Source organism: Eutrigla gurnardus, assembly GCF_963514095.1.
Source record: "Eutrigla gurnardus genome assembly, chromosome: 3".
NCBI lineage: Eukaryota > Metazoa > Chordata > Actinopteri > Perciformes > Triglidae > Eutrigla > Eutrigla gurnardus.
The window spans coordinates 17269972-17288170 of record NC_139917.1 but is presented as its reverse complement, the minus strand read 5'-3'; the positions used below and the strand labels follow the sequence as shown (position 1 = coordinate 17288170).

Here is an 18199-nt window from a genome sequence, read left to right as displayed (position 1 = left end):
GAGGAGAGCAGCGCTGGAGGCGGAGCCACCTACTCCGGCGGAGGCTGGGTGTCGCCTGACCGGATGATGACAGAAGTTTTCGGTTTAATGTGGCTACTTTTATCATGCAAGACACCCAGCTAAGAACCTCGCCTTTGCTGTGACCGCAGCCGGGACAGTTTGACTCCCAAACCGCCTCGTGCTTTCACGAGATAAACTCACAGGGACTGGTGGGAGACCGCGGTGCCATCTGGGAACTTTTGCTGTGCTGGAAGAGCGACCCTTTGGCTCTTATTTGCCCGGGGAGCAGAGCAGGGTAGAGCCCGTCGGGCTGACCGAGGTGCTGCCATGGGAAACCGGGGGATGGAAGACCTGATTCCCCTCATCAACAAGCTCCAGGACGCCTTCAGCTCCATCGGCCAGAGCTGCAACTTGGACCTGCCGCAGATAGCGGTGGTTGGCGGCCAGAGCGCAGGGAAGAGCTCCGTGCTGGAGAATTTCGTCGGGAGGTTGTAGACGTTTATACGTAGCCTCGGGTTAATCTGACAATGTGATTTCTTTTTAAGTGTGTGCTTGTAGCTCGTTGATTCTTTTTAGACAAACTACGCCGAGCTGTTGCGTAAAAGTCGCCAACTAAGCACTTGGTTACGCGCTCCGTGTGTCGGTGCCTCCCAGTTCCTAAGGTTTTTTTTTTTTTTTTTCTCTCTCAACGGATTCTTTCCATTTTGGAGCTGAGCTATTCACGACCCGTAACTACGCGTATTACGCAAAAGAAATCAGCTGTTGATTAAGAGACAAAAAACGGAGCTCCGCGTCCTGAGTCTATTTAAAACATGGACTTTATATTATGACTGGTCTGTGCAGCCGCTGCTTCATTTCAGGCCCACTCTGTCAAACATTTACAAAGGCTGCTTTTCCCTTTAGACTGCTTGCTCGCGGTTGTAAATGTGTCTTTATAGACTTCACATCACACAGGTCAAGTCAATGTTTTACTTTGAAGGGTGAGGGTGGCTATAAACAGATTGTTGGCAGGTTTGATGAGGTCATTGTTAGATAACAACAACAACAACAACAACAATATTAATAATAATAATGATGAAGTACTGAAATAAAAGGCCTGCAGTCTGCTCACCATGCTGCCCTGTGAGGTTGATGAATGAGCATAAAGGAATTTGGGTGATGAGTGTTGTGTGGACCCTCTTTGATGACACATAGTGGCAAACCAGCTCAGCATATGAGAAAATAGTCCCCTGGCCAGTTAAAACAAACCTCAGGAGGAACTCTATTTGTAAGGAAAAGGAAGGGGAAGAAGACATGGGCTGTGTGGCTGCTACGGAGGCCTAATCTACTGAAGATATCCGTGGCAGCGTTTGCGTTTCTATCTCCAAGCGAAGGTGCCCAGAAAAGGGAAGTCTTCTGCGTCTCAGAATGATTCCACTTGTTGTCCAAGAGATAGGGAATGTTGATTAGCTAGCCACGTCTCCTTTCTTTCCTGTTGCCTTTTGTCTCCGAGTCCCAAGCAGTGGCTGGGGGAGACAGTAGGGGCATTGATGTGTTTGTGCCGGGGTCATCAGTGATGTCACCAGCTGCACTGTCATGTGTATATGACACACTGGGTACCAGATACCCACAGAGGGCTACTTAGCTGCTTTCGGGTTTGTTAACTAGCCTACTAGACATCGGCTTGTCAGTCTATTCATTCACTTGTAAATAGCTCGGTACGTTTAAGTCAGTCAGTGCTGGAACTATGAGTTATTTTATTTATTGATCAATGTATTTATGGTTTTCCACTTCCCATGGGTGGAAAGCCCTCCAATGGGATTAATCTGAGGATATGTATTATATATATATATATAGTATATACACATAATCTCTCTTTTGTGGTCATGTATAAGCTGTGAGGGCAAACAGTCACTGCTTGGTTTCAAAGGACTAAACATCAGGAGGGTTGGGATATAGGGTTGCAATAATCCTTATTGGTTATTCCTCAAATGTCTTCACCTTCAAAGTTTTTGTTTTGTCCCAACCAACAGTCCAAAATGAAAACATTTCCAGTATGAAAATGAAAGAAAACGGAGACAATCACCAAAGTCTCACAGTCAAGGCGCTGAAACCAGAAAATATGTCAGTTTTGACTGAAACATTTCATAAATACTCAAAATTCTTGCAGATGAATGCCGAAGCTATAGTGTGGAAAACTGAGCACTCAATCCTCACATTTGAAGAGCTGTAACCAGCAAACGTGTCTCTGGGATGTTTACTGGATACAGGAGACAACCATTTAATTGATCGACTGCCTTGTTGGTAATCATATTGTTCATGTTGCGCTTTCATAAGTGACAGGAAGAGGTGAGGAAAGAGGATGGGAATCACTGTTGTGCAACATCCTGACTGCTCTGTCAGCAGTGGACAACAGGCACAGGGTGTGTGTGTATGTTTAAGTGTGTGTGTGTGTGTGTGTGTGTGTGTGTGTGGCCTGCTTACGCTGAAACTCAACTCAGCTGCTGACCTGGCAAACACAGAGACAGACAGACAGACATATTCTCATCGTAGCCTGGAGAGACGGGCATCCAGTGACCTGGAAACGATCACAAATCTATTGAATGGGAGTTTCCATTCTGATAAACGTGGATGGGATGAGAAGGGGGAAACCGAGACACGTTTCTTTCTCTTTGCACTATTTATAATGAGCAGGGTTGTAAGTCAATCTCTGCCGCGCATCAATAATGCACACTCGTAGACGCTGGGGTTCAGCCTTAGAGCTCGTGCTCTTATTTTGGTAGAAACTGACACGTTTTCAGCACCGTGTGAGAATGTTTGAAGGCAAAAAGGCTTATGGGCTTTTCCTCCCCTGGTTCATATTTATTTACTGAGAAAAAAAAAGCATAATGCTGCTGAAAAATCAATCGGCGATTGTTTTATTTTCACATTTAACGTGAGATTACTGTCAGTCGAACGACCATTTGTCCGTCGTTGTCCTCGTCTCCAAGCTGTCTGTGTGCTTAAGTTTCTCTCCGTCTCTCTCTCTCTCTCAGGGACTTCTTGCCCAGAGGATCTGGTATCGTCACCCGCCGTCCTCTGATCCTTCAGCTGGTTAACAGTAAAGCAGGCAAGTTCCTGCACTGTCCTACATTGTGCCATCTCTCTCCACCCCTCTAGCCCTCTCTTATGTCTGGTCTCATATGTTCTCCGTGTAGAGTATGCAGAGTTCCTGCACTGCAAGGGACGCAAGTTCGTGGATTTCGATGAGGTCCGTCTGGAGATTGAAGCAGAGACTGACCGGATCACCGGTTCCAACAAGGGGATCTCCTCCATCCCCATCAACCTCCGTGTCTACTCCCCTAATGGTAACACACGCACACACACACACACACACACACACACACACACGTTTTCAACCTCTGATTGATACCTTCCCTGCCTGCTGCCCCGTCAACCACTCTCAGTGCTGAACCTGACCCTGATCGACCTGCCGGGGATGACCAAAGTGGCCGTGGGAGACCAGCCTCAAGACATCGAGCACCAAATCAGGGAAATGCTGATGCAGTTCATCACCAAGGAGAGCTGTCTGATCCTGGCCGTCACCCCGGCCAACATGGACCTGGCAAACTCTGATGCCCTCAAGATTTCCAAGGAGGTGGACCCTCCAGGTAAGGGGGACCTTGCGGGACCTTGAGGAAAGCTTGCGTTGTGTTCAGGATCATGTTAATATGCATTTCTTTTGGTATCTTGTCACTGGGTACTTTAAGGGCCCGGGCACCGACAACGTCGGGCCGCCAAGGCCCTTTTGAAATTGTGTCATTTTACGCAAGTTGGACTGCCTTTTTGGGATTCTCATCATATTCAGAAGTTGACTAAAATTGTTGTGCTCATGTGGACTTCATAGTTTCATAGTTGGCCACAAAAAAGTGGCTCGCTAGCACCCCCCAACGCCTTTTAGGCCACGCCCCTCACACCGAATCTCCATTAACATGACATTTGGCACACATATGCAGCTGAGTGTGCTCTACAACATTGCCAATGGGACTACAAAATCCACCTAGAAAAATGTTCCGCGTAAGTGTATTGAATAAGATTAGCAGAGATATAATTAGATTGAATCATCCCCACCTTTGGCGCTTGTTACTCTAGAATAGAAAATAACTACAGTTTAGCGGTTTAGTTTAACACTCATCTGATCGTCGGATAAAAAAATAACACCTGCGATTTCTCAACCAGTCTCAGCTGTAACTTGTGTTTCATGTAAGCAAAATAATAAGAAAAACTGAAATAAGAGGGTGAACAAGATGGTGCATTTTTTTAACTTGCTAAACATGTTAACATACAGTGTTGCTGTATGTACGTTTGTAATAGACTGCAAAATACTGTTCCATGTGTGACTATAAGAAGATCAGTATAATCAAAGACCTTTGTCTTTAGGTCTGCGGACCATTGGTGTGATCACCAAGCTGGACCTGATGGATGAGGGGACGGACGCACGAGACATCCTGGAAAACAAACTGCTGCCGCTCCGCAGAGGTGACGCCGCACACTTTGGCTCCGTAATGCTACATTTTGGCTTTGAAATTGACTGTCAGGTCGATGAACTGCCTTTCTTATACGCAGTTCTGCAATTTTAGATGTCATGATAATTTAATATTTGGTTGCATATTCTATGCGATAATACTATATTAAGTCTCTGATTTCCCGAAATGTTCACAGCTTTAAGTTCAGCCTGGTCTTCAGAAACGGAAAGATGATGGTTTTGGGTGGTGGCCTACTGTTAAGCCATGAAGATGAAATAAAAAACTCCTTTGTCTTGTCTGTATTTCTCTTTAGGTTACATCGGGGTGGTGAACCGCAGTCAGAAGGACATCGACGGAAAGAAAGACATCCGCGTAGCCTTGGCTGCTGAGAGGAAGTTCTTCCTGTCCCACCCTGGATACAGACACATTGCTGAACGCATGGGCACGCCACACCTGCAGAAGACGCTCAATCAGGTGAGACACACATACATGCAGATGCCCTGGAGGTCCTTTAGCAAAGCTCACAGAGTGATACTATTAATTAAAATTAATTTGGTCACATCTGGGGTGAAAAATATACTGTTTCTGGCATGTTTTCATTTGTTTGTGCTGTGGTGCTACAATGAACTCAAATCCGTTTAGTTTGTATGTTTTAACGTTGGGAACGTCGTAGTTAATATAGGTGACTTCTAACTTTGGTCAAATCTGAATTATTTTTGTGCCTCTACAGCAACTTACCAACCACATCCGTGACACGTTGCCAGGGTTACGCAGTAAGCTGCAAAGCCAGCTGCTATCACTGGAGAAGGAGGTGGAGGAATACAAGAACTTCCGCCCTGATGACCCCACACGCAAAACCAAGGCTTTGCTCCAGTCAGTACAGAGATACACACACACACACACACACACACACACACACACACACACACACACACACACACACACACACACACATTATTTCAAAGAGTGTTTTCATATTGCTATGTACAATCCGTAGGATGGTGCAGCAGTTTGGTGTGGACTTTGAGAAGTGCATCGAGGGATCTGGGGATCAAGTGGACACCTCCAACTTGTCAGGTGGTGCAAAGATCAACCGCATCTTCCATGAGCGCTTTCCCTTTGAGCTGGTGAAGGTGACTGTTTTTTTTTACTTATTAGTCTGGTATTGCTTATTATTTGCGTATTATAGCTGTTGCTTTGGATTCCAGCTGTTCTGTTTTTGGCCCTGCGTCTTAGATGGAGTTTGATGAGAAGGAGCTGAGGAAAGAGATCAGTTATGCCATCAAGAACATCCACGGAGTCAGGCAAGCCTGCAAACAGCACATTACACGTTGCACACATTTTCCTTTGCTGTCCTTATGTCTGCTCATCTGTCTGTTTGTTTGTGTCCATCCAGCGTCACAGAGTCTTTTCAAGTGTTAATGTCCATCTGGTTTTTCCCGTTTCACATAACTTTGGTGTTTTTTAACCTGGATCCTATTTGTTTTATGTGTTTTGTGTTTATTTAACAAATGTGGTATTGAGCGACAGCTTGCAGCTGCTGAACAGGTTGTAGTATAACCGCTCAGGGAAACTTCTCAACGTTATGGAAAGGACCCGGCAGACATTCTCCTTCACATCTAGCTTGATCCGGTCTGTTTGTTATCGTGTGTCTCTCTCAGGGAGAAGTCTCCTTCTGAAATCTCACGTTGCATCCGGGTTGTTGAAATCAGCTGAATATTCAGCCATCACTCCTCTCTCCAACTCTCACATTTCCATGGTTGTCACATGACACAATAATGAGCAATCTGTAGGATTCTCTCTAAGGGTAGGCAACCTTAGGCCCGGTAACCCGGCATCCTCTGTAAGGGGTTGAACAACCTCTTTCACCAACATTTGAAAGAGCTTCTCTGCTGCTGATTGGCTAGTACAGCTACTAGCCTATTGCAGACTTTGTTAAGTTTGTGGCTGATGAGCAAGATTGTGGACGGTTGGTCATTTTTGTGATTTCAAATCACAAGAGGACGCTTTAAAGCAACAAAAAAAAAAACTGTAACTGACAGCAGGTTAAACAGTTAATTATTAATATCTCGACTGCAAACTCTGCTCTGTTTATATCAGGAAAACACAAAGTTAAATGTTTTCAAAGTTATTGTTAGAACTGTAATATACGGTATTATTAAGTAGCACTCTGTGGTATCAGTGCATCTCTATTTGTATAAATATATATATATATATATATATATATATATATATACTCACGCCTTCTGTCTTTTATCTTTCCGTTCCCGCAACAATATACATAGAAAATGGGAATTTTTCATATATATTTACAAATGGTGATTAATCCACAGTTACCTTGTGATTAATCTGATTAAAATGTTAAAATCGATTGACAGCCCTAATATATTTATATAAACACAAGCTACTAAACAAGAAATTCTATCATTTTATATGTCCTGATTATGGGAGAAAAAGACGTTGTTTTATGTTATAAAATTACAGATCTGTTTGAGATTCAAATTTGGATGTGGTGATGTGAGTCAGACACTCTCGAATCTGAGGTGTCATTACATTGCAACGCGTCTAGCCGCTGCTGTGTAATTTAAAAAATATAGGAAGATAGGGTCCAGGTTGAAAAATACCTCAGTGTGCTGTCTCTTCTGTCAGTCTTTGTTGTCTTTTATTTTGAGCGGTTTATATTTAGTCTCCCTGGCTGCTCGTTAGCTTAATGGCCGCCTTCCACCTCACTCGGTCCAGTTTTTCTTCCACCACTCCTCATTCGGTTGTCAGTTTGTGTCTGCTCGTGTCCTCCTCTACCTCTGTGCCTGTCTCATTCTCTCCCCGCTCCACGTCTCCACGTCTGTCTTGTCTGTATGTCCTTCAGGACAGGCCTGTTCACCCCAGACTTGGCGTTTGAGGCCATAGTGAAAAAGCAGATCATAAAGCTGAAAGAGCCCTGTCTGAAATGCATCGACCTGGTCATCCAGGAGCTCATCAACACAGTCAGACAGTGCACTAATAAGGTATCACTGCATGGTCTCTTGCCTGGCGACCACACCCGTACATATACACCACAGAGACCAGCCGACGGTAGAGCTGCCAGGCACAGCTTTGGTGCCAACAGTTGTATAAAAGCAGCTGTTTTGAGTTCTGAGCTACGCGCTTTTGGACATGAATTCCAAGCAGTTTTGTTTTTTTTACAGTCCTGCTTTAAAGTTCACTTGCATGAACACCAGTGGATATATTGAATGTCCTGGCTGCAGTGGTGTCTCTGAGAGGCTGTGTGGTTGGAAACAGACGGGCTGTTACATGTTCCTGTACAGGTTCATTACAAACAAGCTGCAGGCTTGGTTATAGGCTACAGCTGGAACAAAACCAGACTGCCATGCACAGCGGTTCTTCAAGCTAAATACTACCGTCTGCAGGTAATAACACTTGCTACTGTAAAAGTAAAGTGTTAAAAGTTGAAAATTTGGACCAGTTGGTGGCGCTTGATAAGGATTTAATCTGTACAAAACCTCATGCCTTCATTGCCATGCTGTGGGCTCCTAACATTTGAACCTGCAGCTTGTTTCTGTTCTGTACATGAAGTAGAACTAACTAAATACATGCTTTTTTCCCCTCATATTCCTCAATCTTCATCATCCCCCCCATCCAACTTTTATTTTCCTGCCACCGTTTCCCCTTTTTCCATCATCGTCATCATGGCCCACACTACATCGCCTCCTCCTTCGCCCCGACATTAAACCTCCGTCTCCCATGATGCCTCACCACAGGACAGGGCTGTTCACCCCAGACTTGGCGTTTGAGGCCATAGTGAAAAAGCAGATCATTAAGCTGAAAGACCCCTGTCTGAAATGCGTCGACCTCGTTGTCACCGAGCTTGTCGCCCTGATCAGGAAGTGCACCGAAAAGGTAAATAGGAAGCGGAGAGACAGATGAATACAGAGAGAGAGAGAGAAGGGAAGAGAGTGATAGAGAGCAACTAACTTGTCACTGTCTATTATTGTCGATCCCCCCCCCCCCCCCCCCCCTCACTGCTGCCTGAACCCCCCCAGCACACGTCCCACCTGCCTCCCCTCTTTAATGATGAATCTAAAAGTGCCCTTTCCCATTCTGATCCTCCCCCAGCACACTCACCCCATGAGCACCGTAATTGGTGATTTACGTAACAATCCCATACCCTGCCTCACTTATCCAATCAGATCCCTGCTCTCACAATAAGAAATGTGGCTGCTTAGAACCCCACCCCGTCTTGTCAAGGGCGATTGTAAATCATATCTCTCCTATGCTACACCCATCTCCGCACCACTGACACAAATAATGAAACCCACTCCACCACACCGTACCCAATCTCCATCCCTTTCTGGACTTTAACCTGATCTTCTTTTCCATTTCCTCCCTGATTTGTTCAGAGCCACGATCAGCTTGAGATGTTGTTATTCAATTCTATTTCTAGTGTCGAATCACAACAAGGTTTATTCAGGACACTCTACACGCAGAGCATGGACCAGAATCGATCGAACACGCTCATGATTTTCAAAGTCAATGCATTTCCGACATCACAGCAGTTTTCCTTCACCGGTTTCCTTAATTGTGATCCACACCTCGATAGCTGACAAGAAATCTCAAGCTGATATGGAGCTCGTTAGTGCATGCCTGCTCAGTATTTGTGTGTTTATTTAGCATCAGTGGTTGGGTGTAGCTGCTCATGAAGACACACGGTGTTTGCAGAGATGCGTAAGCCGACACGGTGTGTGTGTGTGTCCTTTAATCATGGTGCCTGCAGCAGTGTGTGTGTGTGTGTGTGTGTGTGTGTGTGTGTGTGCGCGCGTGTGTGTGTGTGTGTGCTTCCTGTGTGTGGTCTACAGCTGGGATCCTACCCCCGACTGAGAGAAGAGACGGAAAGAATCGTCACAACCTACGTCAGGGAGAGAGACAGCAAGACCAAAAGCCAGGTGTGTGTGTGTGTGTGTGTGTGTGTGTGTGTGTGTGTGTGTGTGTGTGTGTGTGTGTGTGTGTGTGTGTGTGTGTGTGTGTGTGTGTGTGTGTGTGTGTGTGTGTGTGTGAGAAGATGCAGCCCAGAGCCCATCGTTACAGTTAACGTGTTTGATGTTTTGCTGCTCAGGTGCTGCTATTGATTGACATTGAGCTCTCGTACATAAACACCAACCATGAGGACTTCATTGGATTTGCCAAGTAAGAAACAAGACACGTATTCAGGAGTTTATTTAGCAGCCCAGAAAGAGGTTTAAAAATGATCTAGACCTGAAATGATTAGTCGATCGATCAATCTGTAATTTTTGATATTCTGTTCATTATTATTTTTTCCACACAAAGATTGGTTGGTTACATCTTCTCAAATCTGCATATTTGATGCTTTTATTTGCCATTTTCAAATATTTTGTGGACAAAATGTTCAATAAAAAAATAGCAGATAATTAATAAATCAGACAAAAATAATCATGATGTGCTGCGTTATTCTCTGTAACATCCAGCCCGTCATTGCGTAGGGATTGATCAATCAAATATCAAATGTAAGACCAAAATGTGAGGTAATGCTGAAAACAAATTAAATAAAACATTTTAGTATTTAGATACAGTTAAAAATAAGTTTTATCACCTTTACTACAGACCTACCAATACTAGATTTTTGAGGCCAATGAGAATATCGACATTTGAGAGACCAATATTAATTTTTTTCAGATTTTTTCTAGCATTTCTGTGCTGCATTATTTTTCTTATTTCTTATGTATCTGTTGACATTATATGCCAGTAAGAATATATCTGCACTAAGCCAATATTGGGCAGTCGGACTATTTCCACCGTTTGTATTTCAAAACAGCAAAGTCAACATTACTGAGAAGCACAATGCAGCTGTTCTAGGAGTGCTTTAAAGGGGCGGCTCTGTTCTTTCAGACTTGTGTGGTTGAACGGTCAGCTTTCCACGAGCAGCTCTTCTCAACAATAGGGACACCTACTGTAAACACATGAAACACTGATTGTATAATAGTTTGTACTTTCTTTTAAAGTCTCTCTATTCTATGTCTGTGGCTTTTGCTACACAAAAACATGAAGGAAATTAATGATATGACAATTGTTCTATATAATAATAAATCCGTTTTTGTTAACTCAATCTTTTTCGTAGAATAATAGACAGAAAATTAATAATCAAATAACAGTTTTTCATTTGAGAGGATCATCATGTGACGATAAATTGAATGTCTGTGGGTTTTAGACTATTTACCAGATAAAAAAAGTATCATGAAAACACACTTCAGGCTTTAATAAATTGTGATTTTTCATAATTGTTTGGAATCTTAAAGACCAAACTAAGCAATGGGCAGAATAATGGGAATAATCAAATAGTGATCCCAGAAATATGTAAATAATGTAATGTGCCTTTGTTAAGCTGCCCCTTCATCCTCCGATATTATAGCAGCGTTTCTGGTACTTTCTCCTGCAGTGCCCAGCAAAGGACTGCTGCCAACGCCACCAAAAAGAGAGTCATGCCCAATCAGGTAACTGGCCTGTTTAAACAGATCCACTATTCACACTGTAGCGTCACGGCGGCTGCTTTCTCCTGCTGTGCTTTTATTCCTGTCTGTCGTCGTCTCAGCCCGTCTCTCCTGTCATTGTTGCCCTTTGTCGCTTCACATTTACACACTCTTGTCTGTGCCCCTGTTGTCCTCTCTCTTTATTTCCCCTTTCCTCTCCCTCCTCTCTTCTGTTCCCGCTTTTTTATGACCTAGGGAGAGATTCTTGTAAGTACCCTAGCACACTGCACGTCCACATGACACTTCCTCATTGGTTGGGTGGGGGAGTCAACGGTCACTCGGGCCATGTCGAGAAACCAGATTCGAGCTCCTTGATGAAGAAGGGGGAAGCGAAAGCGTTTCACTCATGGATGTGTCATGATGACCGGATGCCGTCTGTCAAGAGGGCTGCCAGTCATTCGTTTTCCAAGTTTCTCATCCAGCAAATTGGCCAAAAGACCCAATCTTGTTTTGATTCTGTTCTGTTTTGATCATATTTGGGAGAGGATGGAACGTAAATAGCCTGTCTTGTTATCCATGTCTCTGATTCTTACTCTGCAAATGAACCTGCGTGAGTCACATAGTAAGAGACAGGCAGCAGTTTGAAAGATACGATGGAACCCTTCAGCCCTCATTAAATTGTTCCCATATACAGTCAACCTTTCAGATGTGGTGTATATTATAGAATGAGCATTTACTTTATGTAACTCTGAAATATGTGGATAGACATGAGAGGGAGGTCATCTTCCTCCTCCTTGGCAGCTAGCTCATCTATACTTAAAACAGTCCTCATTAGAAAAGGGTTCTATGGAGTAAATTATTTTTAGGCCGCAGGGAATGTTTTATTCCAGCGCCACAGCTTGCTGCTGAGACAAATTGCTGCACCGCTCCTACTGGGGAGATGGCTTATATCCAAACCAACAGACGGGCAGTCTGCGCATACAACTGATTATCAATAATAAATATTTAACTGCCTTCCACCATGTAGCCTCACACGAATTAACCAGAAAAGAAACAAATCTCAAGACAATTAGATGAGAATTATGGACAAATAAAAATAGCCTGATGCCTGAAACCTCTTTTAGAACCGACAGCAGGATAAAACATCTTCAAAGCAGACAACGTGGACATGGAAGCAATATGAAATCCAGCAAGAGAGCAACTCTGCTGCTTTGCAATGTTGTTCGTCGTGGTTGTTAACGTTCAGCAGTGTGTTTTTGTACCTGAACGGTAAAAAAAAAAAGCCCTCCACAATCTGCTCCAGGTTCAACATCAATAGTCGTTCATTCTCAAAGCAGAATAAAATCAGACCACTTGTCCTGTCTGATCCCACTTCGCTCCTTGAATTCAAAACGTTTCGAGCCGAGTGACTCTGTACCGTCACATCAGGGATTAACATTCATTCAACAGCAGAAAGTCCTCAAACACATCTCACTGCCGGTAGGAGCTCAAACGTCACGCCTGGAGGACCCACATGAGTGTGTTAGCATTTAGCATTTTTAGCTCGACCCTGCGTGTCGCTATGGCACAGGTCATAAACACCGTGGGTATGTCAACAGCTCCAGGTTTCACATTAATTTATCCATTTATTAACGGTAACTGCACCATTTTTTCTCGACTATGCAGACATCCAATAATTACAATTATCACCACAGTCTAGATGTGAGGGTCAACTTTTATAACAGCATTGGTACGGTTTCTTTTCCAGAGAGGGATTTTTCATAACACTCCAAAAATGTATTTATTCATGTGTTTAACGGTAGCAAGAGTAAATGTAATCCGTTACCTCCAGCCTTGATTGTCCCTGTGTGTCCGTTCACTTTGTCCATCAGTCTGACAGAGAGAGGGAAGCAGAGAAGGTGACCTTTCATTGCAGCATTGAAGCAATATTTATATTCAGTCTCTACGTTTGTGGTGGTTTTTCCCTTTTCATACAGTGTGGGTTTACCTGACTAAACTGTGCTCTTCTTTCTGTACTTGCATGCCTGTTGTGCTCTACATTGATGCACAGTCTCTGTATATACTGTATGTATAGATATATATTTGTCTCATTTGTTTTTAGTCCTCTGTTTGCTTTGTGTGGATAAATATTACCCCTCTTGTGGGGTGTGTAGTTTAGTCAACTGTTGGGCTCTCGTGCGCAGGTGATCCGCAGAGGCTGGCTCACTATCAACATCAGTATCATGAAGGGAGGATCCAAGGAATACTGGTTTGTACTGACGGCTGAATCCCTCTCCTGGTACAAAGACGAGGAGGTACGAATGCTTATCGGGCCGTAAATGCATGAAATAGATGTGTTAGAGAGGAAGTTGGCTTGAAGTTGCTCTGCTTTATTTGTTCTAGTCATTACATGACTGCGTTTTATCATCAGGAGAAAGAGAAGAAGTACATGCTGCCTCTCGACAACCTGAAGCTGAGAGACGTGGAGAAGGGCTTCATGTCCAGCAAACATGTCTTTGCCATCTTCAATACTGAACAGAGGTGTGGATGTTATGATCCTCTCAGAGCAAATAACGTTCAAAAGGTGTTCATCTGTTTTACTGCCATCTTTGGTTAATGTGTCCTAAAGGAACGTGTATAAAGACCTGCGGCAGATCGAGCTGGCATGTGACACTCAGGAGGACGTGGACAGCTGGAAGGCTTCGTTCCTGAGAGCGGGTGTTTACCCAGAGAAAGACCAGGTACTCAGAGTGTGCTCACATTTAAACACTGTAGGTGGTTAACAAGTTAAAAGTGTATGTTTACCAGAGTTTGATCAACTGTTTGCATGTATTTGGGTAGGAATAGTTTGTTTTAAGGTACATTTTTCTTCCCTTTCTCTTCACGTTCACGGCTGCTGTTTAGGAAGCACAGGGGATCCAATATCCAGGCCATAGCGACCCACAGTTTACCTTCTGCTCCAGTATATTCAGGTCATTTACTAAATAGAGTGTCCAACCAGATCTGTTATTCATGATCAAACATACTAAAACACATGGAGTGTGGATGGAAGAGCTGCACCCAAGAGCACTGCTTCTAATCTTAGGTATATCACGGCTATGGAAGACAGATTAGGACCCAATAGCAGCTGCAGGCAAAGAGGTAACTGGAGCGAAAGTTTAATAAAAAAAGTAAACTTACAGAGAACAGTCCGAACACAGAGCCGGGGGCACGGGAGAAAATCTGGGAGAAGAGTCAGGAACACGGGGAGAACAGCAGGTGATCAGATAAACAGGCAGGATCATGAAAAAAAACAACACAGGACCAACTGACACACACACAGAGAAAACACAAATAAATACACAAAGGACTAATTGGGAGACATAGGTGGGCAAACTGAAGGGGGACTGGAGGGAGAGGTGGCAAGGCTGACAAGAGACAGAAACTACAAGATGAAAGAGGAAAACTCAACAAGACAAAACCCAAGAGACAGAAACTACAAGATCAAAGCTTAAATCAACAAGACAAAACACAAGATCATCACAAATGTGTGGGCGTTGATCTTGACTTGATTGACAGTGAAAAGCACACAAACAAAAAACCGATTGCTCACATGTGAAATAATCAAAATGATAATAATGTGTTGATGTAGGAACCTGTCAATCAAAGCAGACAACCAAACGTCTCCTTCTCTGTCCTCGTCTCCTCCAGCCCGAGAGTGAAGACGCCATGAATCCCAGTGACACCGTGTCCATGGACCCGCAGCTGGAGCGGCAGGTGGAGACCATCCGCAACCTCGTGGACTCGTACATCGGCATCGTCAACAAGTCCATCAGAGACCTCATGCCCAAGACCATCATGCACCTCATGATCAACAGCGTACGCGTTCCGCTTGATCTGTCCGTTTCCATCGGTCGTAACTCGTGATCTAGAGAGGTATGAGCAATGTCGTTGCTGTATTGACTTCCTTTTTTACGTCTCCAGGCGAAGGACTTCATCCACTCCGAGCTGCTGGCCTACTTGTACTCGGCCGGGGACCAGGGCAGTCTGATGGAGGAGTCAGCAGAGCAGGCTCAGAGGAGAGACGAGATGCTGAGGATGTATCATGCTCTGAAAGAGGCCCTGGTCCTCATCGGAGACATCAGCACCACCACTATTTCTACCCCAGTGCCTCCACCAGTAGATGACACCTGGATTCCCAAGGAGCCGAGGTAAGAACATATGATCAAACACAAATATGTCGGCCAATATGAGCTTACTGCAGATGTAGTGGTATCTGTGTAAGCGACAATGAATGTAATTTAAGACATGCCCAAACTAGGTTTGAGGTGTTTTAGAAACAGTGTCATTACATACTTTGGCCACCAGAGGCCACTGACATGTTGATTTTTCTGCTTGGTTTGTATTCTGGTAAAAAAGAAATGGAGTCGAGCTGCAGTTGGGCTGCAGTCAAACTGTGTTACATTCATCATTACAGTCAGCTAGCAGACTCCTGTCCCTTAACCATGGACACCAAAATACCATCACAATATTGCCACCTAATGAAATAAAATAAATCATATGGACTCAAACTCAAAGCATATAATCCTAATTACAACCATCATATTTGCACACTCTGTGAATCAAAAATATACATAACGCTTCACTCAAAAGCATCCTCTCTCTCTCTCTCTCTCTCTCTCTCTCTCTCTCTCTGTCTCAGTCCTCCGCCGGCGTCCCGCGCTGCCTCGGCAACAGCACCCCCTCCCAGCCGCCCCCCAGCGGTCAGGGGGCCCACCCCAGGTCCTCCGCCACCCCTCAACCCCTCCCCAGCGTTCGGAGCACCACCCGTGCCTTCTCGACCACCGGGCCAAACGGCCTATGCGGGGGATCCCAACTCCGGTGTTGTGCCTCTTGTCCCTTCCAGGCCGGCCCGTGTGCCTCCTGCACTGCCGCCCGGGATTCCCAGGTAAAATCATACACACACACACACACACACACACACACACTTCGGTGTTGGTGGAAGTTGCTGGGAAAATTGAGAATAACTGCTGGTGATGGGTTGTACTGTATGCTCTGGCTTTTGGTGTTTTGGGAATCTTTGGTGCATGACTATCTGATGATATTTGGCCTTGCATGTTTCTTCTCCCCCCTCCTCCCCCTCCCCCCATCCCTCCTCTCTCTTCCTGCAGCAGAAGACCCCCGGCTGCTCCCAACCGACCCACTGTCATACGTCCTTCAGAGCCCTCCCTGCTTGACTAGAAACAAACACACCTTTTCTTTTTGTTTACACGTTTATTTTTCTCGTGAGCAGAGATGGTCATCATTTCTTTTCCATGTATATTCCTATAACTTCAAACTTTGCCCCACTGTAACTGGTAATCTGATGCTGTTCCAGTCTGTGCATTTCAGAAAAATTATGTATGTACTTTTGACGTAATGTGTAGGTCGCTTTTTGTAACAAGGATATGATGAATTTTTCTGCATTCAGTATTAAAAAAAGGGAATCATTTGATGATTTTAATTGACGTAAAGGTAATGATCCAGCAAGTCAACTGTGTATCAAATGATACATGAGTCTTAACTTTTATATAATAGTAGGAAAACAATTTTAGAAGTAATGTTTCTGTGGGTTTTATACTTGCTAATGTTTTGTCAGTAATCTTACACACTAAGCACCTCATCAAGTAAGCAGCACTTTTCAAAAAGTCCTTTTTTTTTCTTCTTCATTGTTGGTTGATTTTTTTAAAGCCTTCAAACGAGCTTATTAAAATCAGATTGACCAATCAAATTTGTACGCATCGGTATTTTTTGGCTAATTATTACAATATTTTACCAAGTATATTATGGTAATAGCTTTTGGTGTTTGTGGACCAATTAAAAATGGAGGCAGAGGAGAAGGAAGGGTGCTGGGAGGAAGCACAGGTGCCTTCTGGTGTCTTACTGATAATTAGGCAGTAGTTCAGGTCAAAGTGACCTGGAACAGCAAAGCCTCTAGACGGTTTCCTCCAACCGCTGCTCAGTCTCAGGGACATTTGTATCCAAGTGCTTTGAGCAAAAATGATAGCGCTTAGCCCCTTAAAAAGCCATAATGTAAAGAAAAAAAAATGATCATGCAAGAAAAAATGGGGCTTCCAGGAAGTGTTTTAAGTGCCGGACTGAATAAAGAAATAGAAAAAGAAGGTGTGGCGGCTGGTGCCTGTTCTTGCTGTTAGACACTCTTTTCTTATATTCTCATTCACCACCAAGCCTTTCTTTGTTATGTTGGCGTAGGATTCGCTGCATCTATGACAGCAAACATGTAGTACATGTATGTGTTGCCAGCGTACGGTTCATTCACAACGGAGTCCAGGTCAAGACCTTTTCACTGGCGTGACAGGAAAACGGAGACAACCATGCAGAACAACGTTTCACTTTTCTGTGTGCAGCCTGGCATGACCTCCCTCCCTTCCTTCCTTACTGTTTGATGGAGCTGCGGGTTACTATGGTAACCGTGGTTGCCAGTGGCAACACAGTGAAGACAGTGTTACACAATGCTTTTGGGCTGTCCATTGAGCGAGATAGCAATGACTGAAGGTATGCAGTCCTGCTCCTTTTCTCCAGAGATCCTTCCCTTCTCCGTTTTGTCCGTCAGCTGCTACTGATCCACTTATAAACAGAGACCGAGCCTAAAAACCTCTTCATGGTCTTCTCACACAGGCGACCTCCACAAGTCCCCTCTCGTCCCAACCACTGGTGAAAATGTCGAGTACTTCAGACTTGGACTCAGTCACCACAAGCTGGAAGAGTCTTGCATTAGAGCCCACATCTTCATTCTGACACTGTTGATGCTTTGTTTCTTATTTAAGGACATTTAAGGAAGGCCAAGATGCAGAATTACGACAGTGGATGAAAGCTGACATCTGGTTTGTGATGGGCTTGAGTCAGTCCACAGCGTAACTGATCACCTCTGTTCATATGTTTGAGCTTGTATTGTAATGTATACTGGAGATGATGGTCATGTTTTTCTCTTTTCAATACGTACTACTGATATACTTTGTCTCATTTAAAATGTCTGTCAAAACTGGGGATGGAGGATTCATCTAAGGAATGAAAACATCAAGAAAATGTAGCTTTAAACAAACCACCCAGTGTAGTATTATTTTTTCCTGATAAAAGAAGACAAAAGAATAAATTAATTTACACTCCTGCTACACATTAATATGTTATACTGCTAGACAGTATAACATATGATCTGTTAGGGCAATTCCAACAAATCCAATATTTTACAGATATTAGCGCTCGCTTAAGTATAGTTAA

The 18199-nt window shown here is 44.0% G+C and overlaps 1 protein-coding gene across 6 annotated transcripts; it reads left to right on the top strand.

The window, feature by feature from the left end:
• Positions 1–64: 64 nt before the first annotated feature.
• On the top strand, positions 65–17847 carry dnm2b (dynamin 2b). Of its 6 annotated transcripts, none has more exons than XM_084006315.1 (20): positions 69–488; positions 3015–3088; positions 3177–3326; positions 3426–3629; positions 4399–4497; positions 4798–4958; positions 5215–5357; positions 5482–5617; positions 5721–5788; positions 8243–8381; positions 9338–9424; positions 9595–9665; positions 10933–10987; positions 13147–13257; positions 13374–13483; positions 13572–13683; positions 14633–14800; positions 14906–15132; positions 15624–15869; positions 16096–17090. In XM_084006315.1, the coding sequence occupies exons 1-20, from the start codon at positions 328–330 to the stop codon at positions 16160–16162; spliced, it is 2589 nt and encodes an 862-aa protein (XP_083862441.1). In that variant the 5' UTR covers positions 69–327; the 3' UTR covers positions 16163–17090. The 6 variants fall into 6 exon arrangements, with proteins under 6 accessions (XP_083862443.1, XP_083862441.1, XP_083862439.1 ...); XM_084006313.1 differs by having other exon boundaries at positions 16093–17090; XM_084006316.1 differs by lacking the exons at positions 8243–8381; positions 16096–17090 and adding exons at positions 7351–7489; positions 17600–17847 and having other exon boundaries at positions 71–488.
• The last annotated feature ends 352 nt before the right edge of the window (positions 17848–18199 follow it).